Raw genomic sequence first — 18458 nt, forward strand, 5'->3', positions numbered from 1 at the left:
TTTCTCCTTAATTCCCACTTGTCTGCACAAAAACGATAGGCCCTAAAACCTGGCTTATTTCTCTTTTTGGTCCAGTTTCTGGGAAATACTGTACTAAATCAAAACAGGGCTAATTTTATACTGTACCACTTGCTGATTTCTGGTAGCTTAGGAACAGGTACATGGATTGACTTTGTGCCTGTGGCATTCATCTTTCACCTAAATCTATTCTTATAACTCAGATGAAATAGAAAAAAAAAGGAAAACATTCTTTCCATACCTGGATGGTGAATGGGGTAAGTTTCTTTTTGTTGATTGTTCTTTCATCAATTGTATCTGGCACTGATAGGTTGATCATTTTACTAAAATGGAAAAGATAAAAAAATGAAAACAATGAATTGGTTCCTGGTCATCAAAACCTAACAACAATTAAAAAAATATATTCCTCATCACAATAAGCAAGCAAGACAACATTATACTTAGGCACCTAGTGGTAGAGTGCATATAATTTTAGACCCGAAGTCAGGCAGATCTGAATTCAAATCTGCCCTTATATACATTTACTAACCAGATATGATCCTGAAAAAATTATTTCATCTCAGTTAACTCAATTATATAAAGAAGATAATAATGGCAACTTCTTTGTAAGATTGTTGTGAGGATCAAATGAGGTAATATTGGTAAAGTACTAGCACAGTTCCTGGAACATAGTAGGTACTCAATAAATGCTTGTTTCCTTTTTTCTTTCTAATCTCTGCTTCCCATAATTTAAATGTGAAACCAAAGGGAATTAATTTTGATTCAAGAAAACTCAATAAAGGCTTATAGTATATATGAAGGAGCGAAGCTGAATACAGTAACATTTTTGGAGAGGGATTGAAAAAGCAAAGGCATTTTGTGGTGTATACACACACATTTTCTTAGCACAGCAACAAAGCCTGAAGAGACAGCTAGATGGTGCAGCGGACAGGGTGCTGGATCTGCAGTCAAGAAAGATTCCTCTTTCAGAGTTCAAAGCTATCCTCAGATACAATCTGTGTAACTGTCTGCCTCAGTTTCCTTGTTTGTAAAATGAGCCAGAAAAGGAAATGGCAAACCACTCTAGAATTTTTGCTAAGAAAACCCCAAGTCAGGGTTTTCTTGACTCCCAAGATGCAGACACAATTGAAAATGACTGAACAACAAACAGCAACAAATGTTGAGCAAGCTCCAAAAACAAATTTCATTGCTTCTTCATTTCCTTAGTCATTTCAGTGAAGGATTTTTTTTCACAAAGAAAGCCAGTAGAGAAAGCTAGTTAATCTACATGTTTCTGTCCTGGAAAAAGGCATTAGCTTCACCTGTATGATTCGCAATAGGAGCATTAAAGTTTGATGAGAGAAGTAATGAAAGGATAAACATTATCTGGTTGATTGTTTTCAATCACCATAACCTTGTACTTCTAATGTTCAAACAGTATTTTGGGCAAGAAAAATATAAAATTATTTAATATTATTATCACTAATAATAGTAGTTCCCTTTAATATAGCAAAATGCTTTATAAATATAATCTTATTTTATCTTCACAACAATCCTAGGAGGTAGATGCTATTATTAGCCTCATTTTGCACAAAAGGAAATTGAAGCAGAGAGAGGTCAACTGGCTTGGCCAGGGTTACCCGCTAATAATTGTCAGAGATCAAATTTGAACTCAGATATTCCTGACTCCAAGTAATAATAGCAATAACAATAATACCTGGCATTTATGCAGCATTTTAAGGTTTGCAAAGCACTTTATGTACTTTATCTGATCTGATCTTCAAAAAAAAGCATTAAATTTTACAGGTATTGTTATTCCCATTTTATAGAAAAGCAATCTGAGGCTTAGAAAGGTTACATTGATAAAGTGACCGCATATCTATTTTCTATCTATCTGATATTAATTATTTACTGTTATTTGGTTGTCTTTCTCCAGCTCTTCTCCCCTTTTCCTCCACCCCTTTAGAATGCTCCATAGGAGCAGGGACACTTTTCACCTTTAAAAAATTTCAAAAGTGCTTGATTGTTGGTTGATCACGAATGCATAACTATTAAATGTTGGAAGTGGGAGGCAGTATATGTTCTAGTGCAAAACTCATTGACTAAGACTTGAAGGAGCTTAATTCAAATTCTACATTTGATTTTTCAGTTTCTTCATTTGTAAAATGAGAGATTTAAACTAGATTGATTCTGAAGTACTTCCTAGTTCTAGATCTATGATTCTATGATTTCTGATTTCTTCCGACTCACAATCTCTCACCAGAATTATGCTTATAACCCTGCTGGGAAAAGGGTACCAAAAAATTAGTTTCAATTTAGTAAAGAATCATAGAGTAGCTATATTACAGAAGCTAGTCCAGGAGATATTATACCAATAGTCTTGACAATTTACATTCCATTGGAAGAGAAGAACATATAGGTATACATGGGTCTTATACTAGGCAGATTTGGGGTATGGATTGGGGGAAGGGAAAATGAAGCATACATTCAGACCAATGTTGTGGAAAGAATGGTATAGGGCATTGTACAACTGGAGTTAATAGAATTGACTAAAACAAATAGCCAGGAATGAGAAACATGTTTTCAAAGGGTAGAATATATTTATCACTTATTATAAATATTATAGAATATGTTTATGATATATTATAGAATATAATGGTAATTTGTAATAAGTGATTTAAAATGTGTTAACTAGACTTTGTCCTTAGGCATCTGGAAAATTGGTGGTACCAAAAATCAGGTCTCCAAGAAGATTGAGACTATCAAATATAGGAGTATACTTTTGACTGTTATGAATCAGCATGTCAGGCAAATTTGGTCAGTTATGTGCTGGGATAAACTGCCCATACTTTGGGAATTATTGTTTTCTCTCAGTAGCTTGATTATTCATTTAGAGATCATGTGCCCATGAATGTACAATACAAAAATCCTATTTTAGCCATAAGGTTGAGTTCCTTCACTCTAATAACAGGACACATTCAAGGTTAAGAGATACAATGCCTAAATGACTCTGCAATTATAATTTCCCATCTTTTATTACTATTGACTAATATCAGGTAATGTTTAGATGACACAAAATAGCAGATTACATACAAATTGTTTTCATTTTGGCTATAGTATAACATCATATCTCTTTTTTCCTCATTGATTTTACCTTGATAATTATATTTGGTTTAGACTTTTTAAAAAATTAGTTTAGACTCCTGAGCTATCAACCAATGATTAGGGGAAAGGAATCAACAGAGTACTGTGCTTTCAGAAAACTGCCATGCATGGGGTTAAAACAATAAAAAAGTTACTTCATAAACTAAAAAACACCACATGCATATATTCATATAAATGTTATATAACTTATGTATATGATATATGTGTGATAAGTACATTCAGGTTTATGTATATATGTGTGTGCATACATGCATGTATGTATGTATGTATTTATAATTATATAAACATTTTAGAAACTAATGAGGAAGTATTATTTACCATAGGACGATGCCATCTCCAACAGCAGTGAAGAGGTCATCTGTGTTTGGATCCATAGGGAGGACATGTTTACAATCAGGATCATTTTCCAGGGCTTTGTTTATCCAGTTAACAAAGGCATATTTTTCTTCCTCTGCAAGTCAATGATTACATTTATTCATTTGTAAAACCATACTTCAACATGAACAACATAGGTCACTATGGTCTCTGAATGTCAGAGCTGGAACAGATCTTATAAATTCATCTAGACCATCTCCCTGCTACCTACTAAAACCTTCAGTGCTTTTTGTAAACAGCCATAATATCTGTTTACCCAAAGTCACAATAAACTTTGGAAACAGACTCAAAAGCAGACAGATATTCAATAAGTACATTTAGTGGGAGAAAATAAATATTGCTTCTGGCACAGGAGAAGGAATATGGTCTAAAACTTATAGGATGAATCTTTGGGACTCTTTTTCTAGTCTTCTTGGGTTTTGTGGTCATGGGTAAGCCAAAATCTCTGGGTTTTTTTTTTAGTCATTCCCCCAAATAGGTTAATTCATGGGGGATTTTGAGGTAAAATGGATATTAATGATGCAATCTTTCTCTTCTATTAGTAAGCATTATACATTTACCTGAATAGGAATGCTGTGTCCCAACACTGGATTGTTCTGAGGTACCACCAATGGCACAAATTCCTTCTTTTTTATTAATGGCCTTTCTGAAAGTCTTGGCAACATCTGTGCTTTTTAACCCATGAAACACCTGTGAAAACAATATGTCTTTTTAAAGAAGTTCAAGACTTAACCAGGAAACTTTTGGGGGAAAAAAAGAATATTGCTGTAGCATGAAAACTATATTTGTTCTGGCTACACACCAAAAACCCTCCACTAAAACCCTATTCTGATGGCTCATGGGGAGTAGTATAAGGTAATTCTGGCTTCCTGGTACTACCAAGAGGATCACAAGCCCTTGTAGGTTATATCAAGCTGGAGGGGTTCAAGTAGGAGCCCAGTGGAAGACTGCATTACTCAGAAGTCACTCTATCCAAGTGCAGAAAAGCTCAGCACCAGAAGATCAGTCATTAACCTTCTTAACATCTTTTACCATAACAAGCCATGAAGACTGACTATTAAGATGTAGAAGAATCTTTTCATCAAGGAAATACCTGTACTTATTTAATGACCCTTTGCAACTTTTATTTTCATACTCACAGAGATAAACTCATCAAAGCTGATCCGACCATCATGGTTTAGATCTCCAGTTGCCATCAGATTTTCTGTGATTTCCCTTATTCTGTACCCAGGTAAAGGCAAGCAAGCTGCCTTGAAAAGGTCATTCAATTCATTACAGCTGATGTATCCATTGCCATCTGTATCTGTAATTAATAAATAACAGACATACTAGTAATTGTAGTGGTAACCCATTATCATTACCAAGCACTTTACACATGTTACTTCACTGAGCCTTACAATGATCCTATAAGAGTTTAGGCAATTATTACTTTCCCCATTGATTTGCTCCAAAGTACACAGCTAAAAAGTGAGAGCTCCTAGGTCTTCAGATGCCAAATTTAGAGTTCTTTCTACCATACCATGCTGTCTCATATCATCATATCTCATATCATGCTGCCTTCCTGGCATGTTCAATGGCCAATACAATCAAGAATACCAGATGTGAGAGAATGCATGGGAAATGAGGAGTGACGGTATTAGAGACCCAGGATCTGGGTCTGCCACAATAAAAAGCTCTCAACAAAAAAAAAAGCCCAACAAAACACTGCAGCTATCACTCAAAAGGTATATCATACTGTCACTGACAAAGTTTCATGCTAGACACTTCTGGGAAATGAAGGAACAATAGGTCCTAACTCCAGAGTGAAGAAGTTGAAACGCTTAAAGAGTCAGAGGTAAGGATTCTGGCAAAAGAGATAGGAGAGATCTACAACTAACAAGAAAATAGTCAACCAAAGGGATTCTTTTTTCTAAAGTTGAAAGGAATACAAAATGATTGTTATTAGGTAGAAAGGAAAAATGGAGGCAAGAGAATGGATGCCAGTAATAGAAAGTCAGGAGAAACAACAAAAGCTAAGTAAGGTCTGAAAGAACCAAGAATTGAGAGATTGCTCATGATGAAAATGGATTTAGGAAGAAGGAAAATATTAGTCTAGGCAGAGGGGAAAGAGACTTTAAATATAATCTCTTCTTGGGAACTGGCACCTTCAGCTCCTTCTAAATATTTCCACTGCTTTTTTTTTTTTGAGCTCTTCTATTGTGCCCATATTTCACCAATTTTGATGAAGGTAATTGAGTAAAATTGAGTAAAGAGAATTATTATGCAATATTAGACCCCCCAAAATGTCTTCATATCAATACTACTTACCAACTTTGGAAAAAGCTTCTCTGAGGTCTGCCATTTCTTCCTCGGATACTGATCCTCTAGCCATTTTTTACTGCTTTAAGTAGTCAAACTACAAAAACAAAGAAACATATGTATTATATACATATACACATGTACAATAAATATAACCTTGTAAGATAGACTATAAACACATGCCATATATGTATCAAGGAATATATCTGATAATTTATAAAGCATCATGTTCCTACTTTATCTTTACAAAATCTTTTCAGACTTTCAAAGGCAATTGGTTCAATAATGGAAACCCTCATCACATGTCTGGAATAAATGCTTAATTGTACTTTATTCCTCCTCTGCCCAATCTATTTATTTTTAAGTCTAACCATAGAGTGAGGAACAGAATGGAATAAAAGGTAAGGCATCTATTTTATTCTCTCCTTCTCTCTCCAAATCATACTCTCATTTTCACCTGTAATATCACAATTGATGCTAAATTTAATAAATGATAATACTAAAGGGGGAACAATGAAAGCCAGAAATTTACACTTAGCCAGAAATTTTATCATTTTGTTTTGCTATTATCCAGATATGATACAACATAAAAAGAAAATAAATGAATGTTGTTATAACCTCAGAATTTCCATATTCAGACTTTTGTTTACTTAATTTTAAAAATATTATTTTAGATGTTTAATATGGGATTGTTGTATACAAACTATTATAGATTTTACTTCATTACCATGTAATTTATGTATATACACACACATATGTGTGTGCATGTGTTACATTTAATATTGTTCTATATTTTAAAGTCATTTAAATTAAAATTGTGAGCTTATGATGCACTTACTCATTGATAACATATTTATCTACATATATCCCAAATACATCATTCAGGTTGGACCACTTGATTAGTAATCTTTAGATGTTTTCCTTTTAAAAATGATTCTGTAATTTCAAAAGTTTTGAAACCATTTTATATGACACACATGAATTTAATAAATAGTTATTAAACAACTTCTATAAGGCACAAAGGATATGAAGAACAACAAAATACAGTTCCTGACCAAAAATGATTATAATAAAGGATATAAGGCAAGTATACAATATATTTAATAGAAGATAATATGTGAAAAGTGAATTCTTGTTGAGTTTGGATACAATTAGCATTTTCCTTTGAAGTTTTGTTGGTAGCTTTCTTCACACTACAGTCTTGGTCTGACTCATGATTTATGTCTTGATCTTCCAAGTTCTTTTATTTGTTGTTAACTCATTTTTCCAGCCTATTTCTTGATTTATATAAAGTAAATTTTTAATATAAATATTAAAGTTAAATTCTGCTCACCTAAGGATAGGGAGGACTGGCCGAAGAGTGAGACTTGAGAGCTAGTTCTCAAGTTCTGCAAGGTTTTAGTGCTTCTACAGTGGTGTTATCCTAGGAGAGATTTGGAAACTGTTCCTTGGTTTGTGCTCTGGTCTTTACCCAGGAAGAGCTCAAACAACCACAAGCATTAGCATTTTCCTATCCCTGCAACTGTAACCAGTTCCCCTGTTCCCCTGTCACTGTAGATTCTAGTGCTCTTCTTGGCCCTGAAATTGTAACTAAGACTCCTACTACCTTGTTACTGATCACCAGCATTCTCTGCCCTGAAACTGTAACTCAGAACTGTGTATGGGCAATAGAGTTGCCCATTAGCATCAGTTGGACCCAGTGTCAGCAGAGTCCCCTATAATCCCTTTCTGACTAGTTATCTGACCTTATTATTATTATCACCCTTCTAGTCACCTAGAAATCTCAATCACTCTGAAGTCTTAACTCTCCCTCATTCATAATATCCAAAGAATTGTCAAATATTAATGATTTTACCTCCACAATATCTCTGGTTCCATACTCTTCTGTACACTGGGATAAACATTACTTTATTATCACTGGGCTACAACAACAACCTGCTAATTGGTTTCCTTAATTTCCAATCTCTTCTCAAGTCAATTTTTCATCCACGCAAAAACCCTCTTAATAACACAGATCTTGTGTCATTCCTCTATTTAAAAATCTTCAGGAGTTATACAAATTCCTCAATATGGCATTTAAAGTCTGTTACAATCTGGGATCTGCTTAACTTTTCAGACTTATTTCATATATCTCCCCTTAACACTCAACATTCTAGTTAAACAAGCTTATCAGCTGTTCCCTGAACTCCACATAAGCCTTTTCCATTTCTACCACTTTACATGTGGTAGACTGGAATGTATTCTTTTTTTTTTTTTTTTTGCTGAGGCAATTGGGGTTAAGTGACTTTCCCAGAGTCACACAGTCAGGAAATGTTGTGTCTGAGATCACATTCGAACTCACATCCTCCTGAATTCAGGGCTGGTGCTTTATGCACTGTACTACCTAGTTGTCCCATGTATTCTCTTTTCAATGTCAAACTTCAGAATGACTTTCTTCAAGACTTAGCTCAACAAGATCAAATCAGAGAATGAGAAGGGATATTTAACTTACAAAACCCATTAATTTCAAGATCATAAAGAAAGGAAAAGAAAAATGAATAGAAAACAATTTAAGAGAGGAGTAATTTAATGTAAGCCTAAGTTAAGAATGTTATTCTACCTTGATAGGACCCAAACAAAAACATTAATTTCTTGGGAGAGTAGTTTCTAACTAGCAAGATCAGAAATGATTATATAAAGTAAAAACTGGCCAGGGACCTTTGTGATCATTTATTTCAATACTACCCTATTCCACTTCACTTTATAGATAAGGAAACTGAGGCCCAGGAAGAAAAAGTGGTTTGCCTAGATTCCAAGTCTCAAGGAGATGCTACACTAGAATTTGTAAATGGACCTATTCCTGAGGGAAGCAGAGTAAGAATTGGATTTGCCATTAAATAAGCTATTATGCTTCATAAAAGAGAAGCGCATCTCTCATCTAAATAATGTGCAAATGACATAGTTTTGCAGAAGCAATGAAGCAGGAAGTGGAAGTAATTAAATTGAATATCGTTAGCTGAGTTCGTTTCTAAGAAATGCATCTATAGGGCTAGCAGCAAACATTAAGCACTATACATAGCATCTTCATTGTGCTTACCTGGAAAAGTGAATTCATGAAATTACACCCTTATTTAAAGATACAGGAAATGAGAATGCCATTAAGACCACAAAGTTTAATGCATAAGTTATCATTGTATGCACTGTTGGCACAGAAGGAAAGTAACAAATTATAAGAATTAAAAAAAACACACATAGTCAAAGAGGTTCAAGGAATTTGGAGCACTGAAAGAGAAACTGATGAAACAGGTTCCCTTTGAATCAATGTGGTATCTTTAGTTGTGGTCAGTTGCTCCTGCATTATATCTTCACTTTTATGAAAAAAACTTCTAATTATGTTCTGGCCAAGAACCATTTTTTAAGATCTGCAGCAAATTTAGAATCAAACTTCTGAAACCCTGTACACAAGATAAATTTTAAGGGCAAAAATCTCAAATTATTTATCTAAGTCAGGTTTGACTGTATTTGTTGTATTCAGACTTCATTTTATTAATGTATTAAATTAATTGTTAATAAAATAAAGGCACCAAATTAAATTATCATTATTGACAAATGCGATGTTCTAAGGCATTTAACCACAGAGTATATATATGAATTTTAAAAAATTACATAGTTTAAAAAATAGTATTTAGAAACATTAATAAAACAAAATATCAAAGAGCAATAAAGTTTATCCATCATTTCATAGGTCTAGAATTCTATAATTCTATGATTTAATTTAGTCTAAGTCAAGAAATTTTTGGACTCAAGATAAACAAATCTGGGATTTACTCATCAAGAGGGAAAGAAACATTATAAGAAACAGAGCTTACAAGAGGAGAAAAGGGCAAAGAGAAAGAGAAATGTCAAAGTAATTATTAAGATGTAAACTTTATTCTATAAGTAGCTTGAAAAATAAAGAAAAATAGTTTAAGATAGAAAATGTTGGAGGTTGGTGCCTATGCAGAGAACAGGATGAGAAAAAGAAAGTGATCAGGGAGATTAAAGATGAAAAAAATAAAAATATTTCTAAAACAAGTTACTGCAGTTGATTTTGGGATTGTGCATTTTGATGATCAATTCTTCATTTCAATTTGGTTGAATAATTTCATAAGCTCGTCAATTATCAGGTAGGCATACTTCTCCCACAATATGGCTCCAAGATCAAAGAATTCAGATTCTTACACAAATTCAGTGAGAAATTACTCAACTTCATTAAAAAAAGTAGTAATATATAACAACATTAACATATCTAGAGTAACCAAAGAGAGGGACTTCAAGAAAATTTACTATTATGAGAAAATGATTTTAGTAGTCAAGTTAAATCAATATTAAGAATTTACTATGTACCAGGCACTGTGCTATAATTTGAGAATACAAAGAAAAGCAAAATTATTAAAAGAAAAAACAAACAACAACAACAACAACAAAAAACCTCACTTTCCCTGCGTTCAGGGAGCTCACAATCTAATGAAAGAGACCGTATGCAAACAACTATGTACAAAGAAGATATATACAAGATAAATTGTAGATAATAACAGAAGGCATTAACATTTAGGAGAACCAGGAAAAGTTTTTTGTTTTATTTTGTTTTTTGTAGAAGATATTTTACCTGGGATTTGTAGAGAGAAAAGTCAGGAGATAGAGGTGAGGAGAGATTCCCAGGCATAGGGGACATCCTGTGGAGAGATGTTGTCTTGGGAAGGGGAGGGGGAACAGTACATAGGCTACTGTTACTGGATCATAAAGAGTATGTGGAAGGTAGTAAAGTGTAAAAAGATGGGGACAAGAGGGTTATGAAGGGCTTTGAATGTCAAAAGATTTTTAGTTCTAGGGAACCACTGGAATTTATTGAGTGGTCAGATGACTTTAGGAATATCACTTTGACAGTTGAATGAAATATGGACTGGAGTGGGGAGAGGCAGGGAAGGGAGACCAATCAGCACATTACTGAAATAGTCTAAATATAAGGTGTTTACACCAATATGACGGGAATGTGAAAAGAGAAAAGGGAACATATATAAGAGAAGTTGTCAAAGTAAAATCAATAGACTTTGTCAATGTAATGGATTTGGGAGATGAGTGAAGAGTTAAGGATAACAATTAGATTTTGATCTTGGATGAAGGGGAGAATGACAATTTCTTCAATAGTAGTAGGCAAATTCAGAGAGGGGGAGGTTAGGAAAGAAGCATAAATTCAGAAATTAAGTGCTCTCCCCCTTAGTAGATGGTTTCATGAATTATTATGACCCCCCTCAAAAATCATTCAATGTCTTAACAATTCATTTGCTGATAAATTTCTCTAAAATGATTTTTATATATAAAACTCCTTACACAAAATGTTTGCGAACTTTAAAGAACTATAATTATGTGGTTTATGTGAGTTCCCCTGGTCTATACTCAAAGCTTTTTTGTTTGTGAGTCTTTGGGGAATTCTCTTAATTAGGAACTTGAAGAGGATTTCTAAGGTCCTTAGGAGATAAAATTCTTACTCCTATACTTCCATGAAACTAACTTGTCCTCTGCTACCATATATGGCATTTGAGAACACTTTAAAATGGGACATAAGAGCAGGACTTTACCTTTCTTTGTATCCCCAGTGCTTGGCAGTGTCTAGCATAGATTAGGTTCTTTATAAATGTTCATTGATTGGCTTCAGTGTAGAAACTGCCTGGCATTTAATTTATATTTATTGACTTGCTACTATCTTAGCAAATATGAAGACACATAAGAAAAAAAGACCAGGTTTAAAAAAACCCCAAGATAAAACATGTCAAATAATAAAGTTAGTATAAAATTACATAATTTTAGAAATATAAAGTCTTTACTCAGTAGAAATGTTTCTAAATATACAATAATGAATGATTGGAAGAGAGAATTATATCAAAACAACTTTGAATTTTTACCTCACACAGAACAAATTGATAAAGATGATAAAAGACTGGAATGGTCAATACCAGAGGGGTTGTGGAAAGATGGACACATTTATGCACAGATTTTAGAGCTTAAAATTGGCCCAACTTGTCTAGAAAGCAATTTAGGAATGTTATGAAGAAAGTAACTTAAATGTTCATGTTCTTTGACCTAGACTTTCCAATACCAGCCTTATGCCCTAAGATACTCAATGAAATAACATCAATATATTGTATTTCTAAAAGTGCTTTTTATAAGAACAAAAAACTTGAAAACAAAATATATGCTCATTAATTGGGGAATGGCTAAACAAGTAGCAGCACATGAATAGAATGGAATATTACATTCTGTAAGAAAAGATAAAAGTCATAATGAATGTTTGAGAAGATCTATAGGAACTTAAAACTAAGTAATGAAGCTGAACCAGGAAAATAATATACACAGTGACTACAGTAGTGTAAATGATAATTATTACAATAAAACAATTAAATATAAATTATATGGAATTGCAATGACCAAGCTTGGCCTCTAAAAAGATATATAAGAAAGTTATTTTCTTCTTTCTTAAAAGAGGAAAATTGCAGGTATAGAACATTACAGATAATGTCAAATTGTATAAGGGATAAGACTCAAGAGTGGGTTAAGGGGAAGGATATATTGGACAATGCAGGGTTATAGAAAAACAAAATGTGCCAATAAAATTAATTTTAAAAATAAACACCCACTTTGAGGACAAACCCAGAGAGATTAGGATGACATTGAATTTCAGAGGTCATAAGTGAATATGCCCAGAAGTGATTTCTGAACTGAGCCCTCCTTCCTCAAAAAGAGTTGCCTATTTTAGGGATCAGTACAGAATTAGGGCTCATCCAGTATAGGTTTTTCTGAAGAAGTACCAAAACAGCTGCAAATCTTGTATCTCAGATTCACTGGGCTACCTAGGGTAAGGCATATACACAGGAAACAAGAGCAGTAGTAAGTGGGCCAGCATACCTCTGATCCATTTATAACATCAGCAGAGTGTGAGATCTGATAGCCTCCTGTGTTACCACACATTTGTTTGGGAAATACCAATCTAGTCCACTCCCTGCTTCCAGGCACTCAAACTGTCCCAGAAAGAGAGCTTTCTACCATTTTATTAAAATTTTCTAAATAAGGATATGCTACATCCTCCCTTGGTAATACATCCCAGTGTATCACATCCCTAGTGTGTAACCTAAATTCTTTCTACTGCATCGAAAACTTATCTTCTCTTGTGCTTTTCTCAGTGGAACAGTAGAAACTGTTTCCTGTAATTCAAACAAAAATCCATCATATATCTGAAGTCTGTCACTGTTTCCCCTCTCTTTTCTTGGTTAAATAAATGAGGTTTATTTAGCCTCTTTTTATGTGCTATTTGTTGTTGTCTGAACCATTTTCTTTGTTTTACTCTAGTTTTTAAAAATGCCTCACCTACCCAGCCATGCCTTTACTTTCACAAATAGAAAACTCCTAGGTCTCTGGACTTTCTCGAGAATGTCAAAGAAATCCCCTCACCTGGAATTTTATTACACTTCTAGACCTCTTACAATGCAAGTACACTCTGACCTGAAGCCCCTTTCCCTGATTGGCCAATTCTTCCTGGAACTTCCATTTTTAAGGAAACCATTCAGACTTACCATTTCTAATTTGCTCTTCTGACTTTATCTATCATGTGTCAGTATTAATATCTTTTCTCCTGTTCCACCCATCAGATTCCTTTTATGCGTTTTTTTTTCACCCTTATTAAATTATAAGTTCCTTGGGGGGGGGGGGAAGGTGGTGGAGGACTCTTTTGTTCATATTTATACTTCCACAATTTAGCACAGTGCATGGCACATAGTAGATGCTTCACAAATGCTTGCTGACTTGACCATTCTAGACTTTTCATCAAGTTCTTTAAATATTAAGTACAATTATTAATATAACAAAACTAAATTGTTTTCTTAAAAAAGGCAATGAAAATTTAATTATAAAATAATTACCTCATAGTTCTTCCATATTCTAAGTATGCATGTGGGCATAATGTGTACCTCATATATTTAACTGTGTGATAGGGTGGTGAACTGGGGTAGAGAAGAGGAGGCACAATCATTGAATCATGTTAACATAAATCAAGTAACCATGTGAAAACTAGGATTCATATTTGGGCATAAAAATATTTTTTGTGCTCATTCTTGCTGATTTTTGAGTAATAGGGCTCAATGACCTCTGATTTCTACCAACAATAACTTTTAAAAGCTCATTGTAATTTTGGAGCAAGCTTGGAATTCTCTAAATTCTTGTTAAATTGAAGTTAAATCTTAACACATCTATTTTATGAAATTCAAATTTGTAATAAATCTCTATTAAAAGGGGAAAGAGTACCAAAGACAATAACTAATAATAATAGCTAACATTATATAGTATCTACTTCATGGGCTAAGCCCTTTGCAAATATTACAATTGATCACACAACAAACCTGAGAGGTAAGTGCTGATATTCACAGTTATTAAGTATCTGAGATTAGATTTGAACTTCCAGACTTCAGGCTTATTGTGGCCAAGGAAGAAAGCCAATAGGATTGCCAAGAAACAGCCATGATTAGTATATGGATAAAATACAAGGTGGACTATGATAAGAGTAAGGAAGGAATACAAATAAAGTATTAAAAAGAAATAGGAAGAGAAAGATAGCAGAGAAGACTTCATGGAGGAGGTGGCAATGCAGTTCCATGCTCCATACAAGTACATCAGTCTTGGAACTCACATATCATTATACTCTGCTTCTGAAGCTTCTCTGACTAGATATCAGAGAAGAGCTTCCAGGCTAATAGTGTTCTGATTTTCTTCTTCCTTTTGTGTGTTGTGTCTCTCATTAGATAATAAACTCCTTGAAGGCAAGGGCAGTGTTTTTTTTTTCCTTTTTTTGTTGTTGTTTCTCAAGCACTGAGCACAATACCTGGCACATAGTAGGCACTTAATATTTATTGACTTCCTGAGCCAAGTTGGGTCTTGAACAAAAAGAAAGAAAGTGTAATGCCAGAGAAACTGAGGCAGGAGAGAGATTAGAGAGTTTTTAATATTTTATTAATGGGAGAGTAAAATTGACTGGACAGGACTCTCATCTCAAATTATCCAGTCAGACAGAGATAAAGATGTACTGGGACCAAGGAATCCATGTTGGTCCCAGGGCTGGAGGAGACTGTCATCCCAAAGAATCCACCAGAAAGCATCCAGCATACAGCCGCCAGCCGCCAGCCTCCAGCCTCCAGCAGTGAATGGAGGAACCCCAATTTCTTAAATACCTTTTCTCTAAACAAAGGAAGGGGTAAGAAGTGAGGGAAAACTTCTATCAGGATGGGGGAGCCCACAAATCCTAAAAAAATCCAGAGACAGGATGTCTGAATACAAAGAAGTAAAGATATCAGTGAGGTATCTTGGAATATTTTAGAGGGATATAGTAAATTCTTGAGGACAGAAAAGAGTCAGGAGGTCTACTCTCTTGTTTATCTTGCTAATTTATAACCTTAGAGCAAATAGGCCTCAGTTTTAATGGACAGAGGGGGATTTACAGCTAAGGGGATTGACACAGAACAGATAAGAGAAACTGAGACAAGGGAAACTAGTGCAGGGAAACTGAGTCAGGACAGTTAAAAAGAATTGTGGCATAACAAAAACTTTCAATAGCAATGAGAAGTCAGTACGGCCATGGAAGATGGTTGTTCAGAGGCAGATAAAGGCAGAATAACTGATATAGGGAAACAACTCACCAAGTGAGCATAGGAGAGGAGTAATAAAGGAGTTGGAAAGGTAGCCAAACTGTGGAGAGATTAAATGCCAACCTGGTTAATATTTCAAGTTCTCTCTTTGCATTCCATCCTATGCCAGTACACAGATAATTTAAAATTTTCACCCCACTCCTGTCCCTACAGAGGAAGGTAAAAACACCTATAACCTGAGAAATATGGGTCATATGTCCTTAGTTAAGATTTGTAATGAAATTAACCCAGGGACTGCTTACCCTTTCACAGCCTGATGATCTAAACGAGGTTGGAAGAAGCTGTGACTCTAATGACTTTTACCTGTTATAAGCCATGTCTCCTTCAGTGCTTAGAATAGCAATGTCAACCAAAAGGGTTCTATTGAGAGAGCTGAACTTGATTGTGGAAATGGGGAGGGCATAACAGAGGGGGAGTTAGACTAAAAATAGTGTAAGTGTGCTGACTATACAGGATGAGCTAGACCACAAAGCAGACTTTTATGGGGGCTTGCCTCCATGCAAAAGGGAGATTGATACCTGCTTGTGCACAACTACTGCAGCTCTTACACGGCCCATGCTGCCTATTCTTAGATATAGCACTTTCAAGCTTAAATATCAACATTTCCCTGAAGACTATTCTCTTCCATGTTCCTCAAATATTGACAAATATTTATTAAGAGCCTACTATGTGCTCTATGAGCAAAGCAGAATTGAAGTAGCACAGAAGAAATGTGAGATGCAACAACACCCTAAATGTTCATAGAGACTGTGTCTGACCTATGGTAGAACATTCCAAGCTCATAATGGTCTGTTTAGTTGGACATAATAATTTGACTTTAACATGGTGATGTCATTTTGATATTCTTCAAGAATGGAGGACAACAATCAAGCAATCAACTAAATGCTAGGCAGTGTGCTACATCACCCACTATCGTTGATCCAAATGCTACTGTGAGAAAGTATGTGAAAGAGGGATTCTCTATTAGAGAAACAGATTTAGAACTACAGGGGGACTTAAAAGCCCATTTAGTCTATTTCTCCTATTTTACAAATGTGGAAATGTAAGCCCAGAGAAACAGTGAGTTGCTTAAAGTCATACAAATAATGAGAGGGAAAGCCAAGATTCAAACCCAAGACCTGCATCTCTAAATCCAGCAATCTTTCCACTTTTTTAATACAGATTTTTCTTCTTGGCACTAGAAAACTTCCCTGCAAATTGCTCCTGTCAGTTCTTGCTTGGCTCACTTTGTGTTTTAGGAGTATAAAATAATGCTCTGGACTCTTAGGTTTTGGGGAGGGTAGTTCTGAAGATCAGAACCAATAGGCCAAAAAGAGTCATCAAGAACAAGAGAAGCTTAAGAGTATTTCTTCCTTTCTGGGCCTTGACTGACATTTCTATTGAGCCTTCAACAACCACCACTCCTTGTGTCTCCACTGGCATGGTGGAGAAGATCATAAGGAGAGACTGAAAAGTTTCTGCACTTGAGTTCAGTTTATCAATTGTGCATGTAGCTAACTTTACAAACTTCCAATTATCTAGGCTCCCACTTTCCCTCATCCCAGATGTCTAAGCCATTGTCAAATCTTATCTACTCTATGTCCACATCTTCGTCATTAGTTTCCTCTTTATTTAAGACTTTACTTTTTTCAGTTCAAGCCCTCATTACCTCTATACCTCAGAAGCACAATGGCATCCTAAGTGGTCTCCTTGTTCAATTTTCTTCCCTCCCCTCTTTTCACATATTCAAAATTATTTCATTTATTTTCATATCATTTCCTAGTTGCCAAAGTGATTTTCTTAAAGTACAGGTCAGACCATTGAACTTCCCTCCTTCAGGAGCTCCACATCATCTTTATCAAAGTATTCTTTATTATAATAGGATAGGGAAATATAACTAGAAAACAGATAATGGGAAAATGACCTAGAGGTTCTAGTGGACCACAAACTCACTGACTCAGCAGTGTAATGTGGCAATCTAAGCATTAGGTGGCACAGTGGATAAAGATTTGGATTTGGAATCAAGAAGATCTGATTTCAAATTTGACTTCAGACACAATATGTATATGATCCTGGGCAAGTATTATAATCTGTTTGTTTCAGTTTTACTGATATATAAAATTAGGAGAATAATATCACCTACTACCAAGGATCATTCTGAGGGTGAGGTACTTGTACAATGCCTTGGACATTTTAAAGTGCTATAAAAATGTTAACATTATTATTGGTAATAGTCTGCATTATTATTGGTGTCATCATCATTAAAAATTACTTTAATCATAAATTTCATTAATAAAACCATAATATCCAGAACATGGATTCTTAACCTTTTATGTGTATGATGCTTTTGGCAAAAAAAAAAAAGTGTAGCCCATGGAAACGTTTGAGAATTTGTCTTAATTCATGATTAAAAGAAAATGCTAATAGTCTGCATTATTATTGGTGTCATCATCATTAAAAATTACTTTAATCATAAATTTCATTAATAAAACCATAATATCCAGAACATGGGTTCTTAACCTTTTATGTGTATGATGCTTTTGGCAAAAAAAAAGTGTAGCCCATGGAAACTTTTGAGAATTTGTCTTAATTCATGATTAAAAGAAAATGCTAAGTTTCAGTTAAAGGTTAATAAATATAAAGATGTAATTTTTTTTCAAAATTCATGGACCCTGAAATCTAATAATAGACAAAAATGTCATGGTCAGAGTACATCTGTATTATTGTGTGCAGTTCTAAGCAATATATTTTAGAGGGGACATTAAGAAGCCAGAGGAATGTCTAGAAGAGCATAACAATTTATGAAGTGGCTGAAAATATGGAAAGACTGGATGAAAGAACTGGGAGAAAGGACAAAGCTAAGGATCAGAGAATAGAGGAAGTAGCTGAATTTATAAATGATGAAAGTCTTCAAATATCTGAAATTATTGGTTCAAG

The 18458-nt window shown here is 34.5% G+C and overlaps 1 protein-coding gene across 1 annotated transcript in view; it reads right to left on the reverse strand.

The window, feature by feature from the left end:
• The window catches only part of LCP1 (lymphocyte cytosolic protein 1), a 60095-nt gene that overhangs the window by 28203 nt on the left and 13434 nt on the right, over positions 1-18458 (reverse strand). The window contains exons 3-7 of the mRNA XM_051987306.1: positions 5845-5932; positions 4677-4840; positions 4098-4227; positions 3481-3613; positions 260-341 (exon numbers count right to left, since the gene is read on the reverse strand). Coding sequence (XP_051843266.1) covers positions 260-341; positions 3481-3613; positions 4098-4227; positions 4677-4840; positions 5845-5908 — 573 coding nt within the window. The 5' untranslated portion in view covers positions 5909-5932. The remainder of the gene's footprint in view (positions 1-259; positions 342-3480; positions 3614-4097; positions 4228-4676; positions 4841-5844; positions 5933-18458) is intronic.

This window comes from Antechinus flavipes, chromosome 3, assembly GCF_016432865.1.
Source record: "Antechinus flavipes isolate AdamAnt ecotype Samford, QLD, Australia chromosome 3, AdamAnt_v2, whole genome shotgun sequence".
Lineage (NCBI taxonomy): Eukaryota > Metazoa > Chordata > Mammalia > Dasyuromorphia > Dasyuridae > Antechinus > Antechinus flavipes.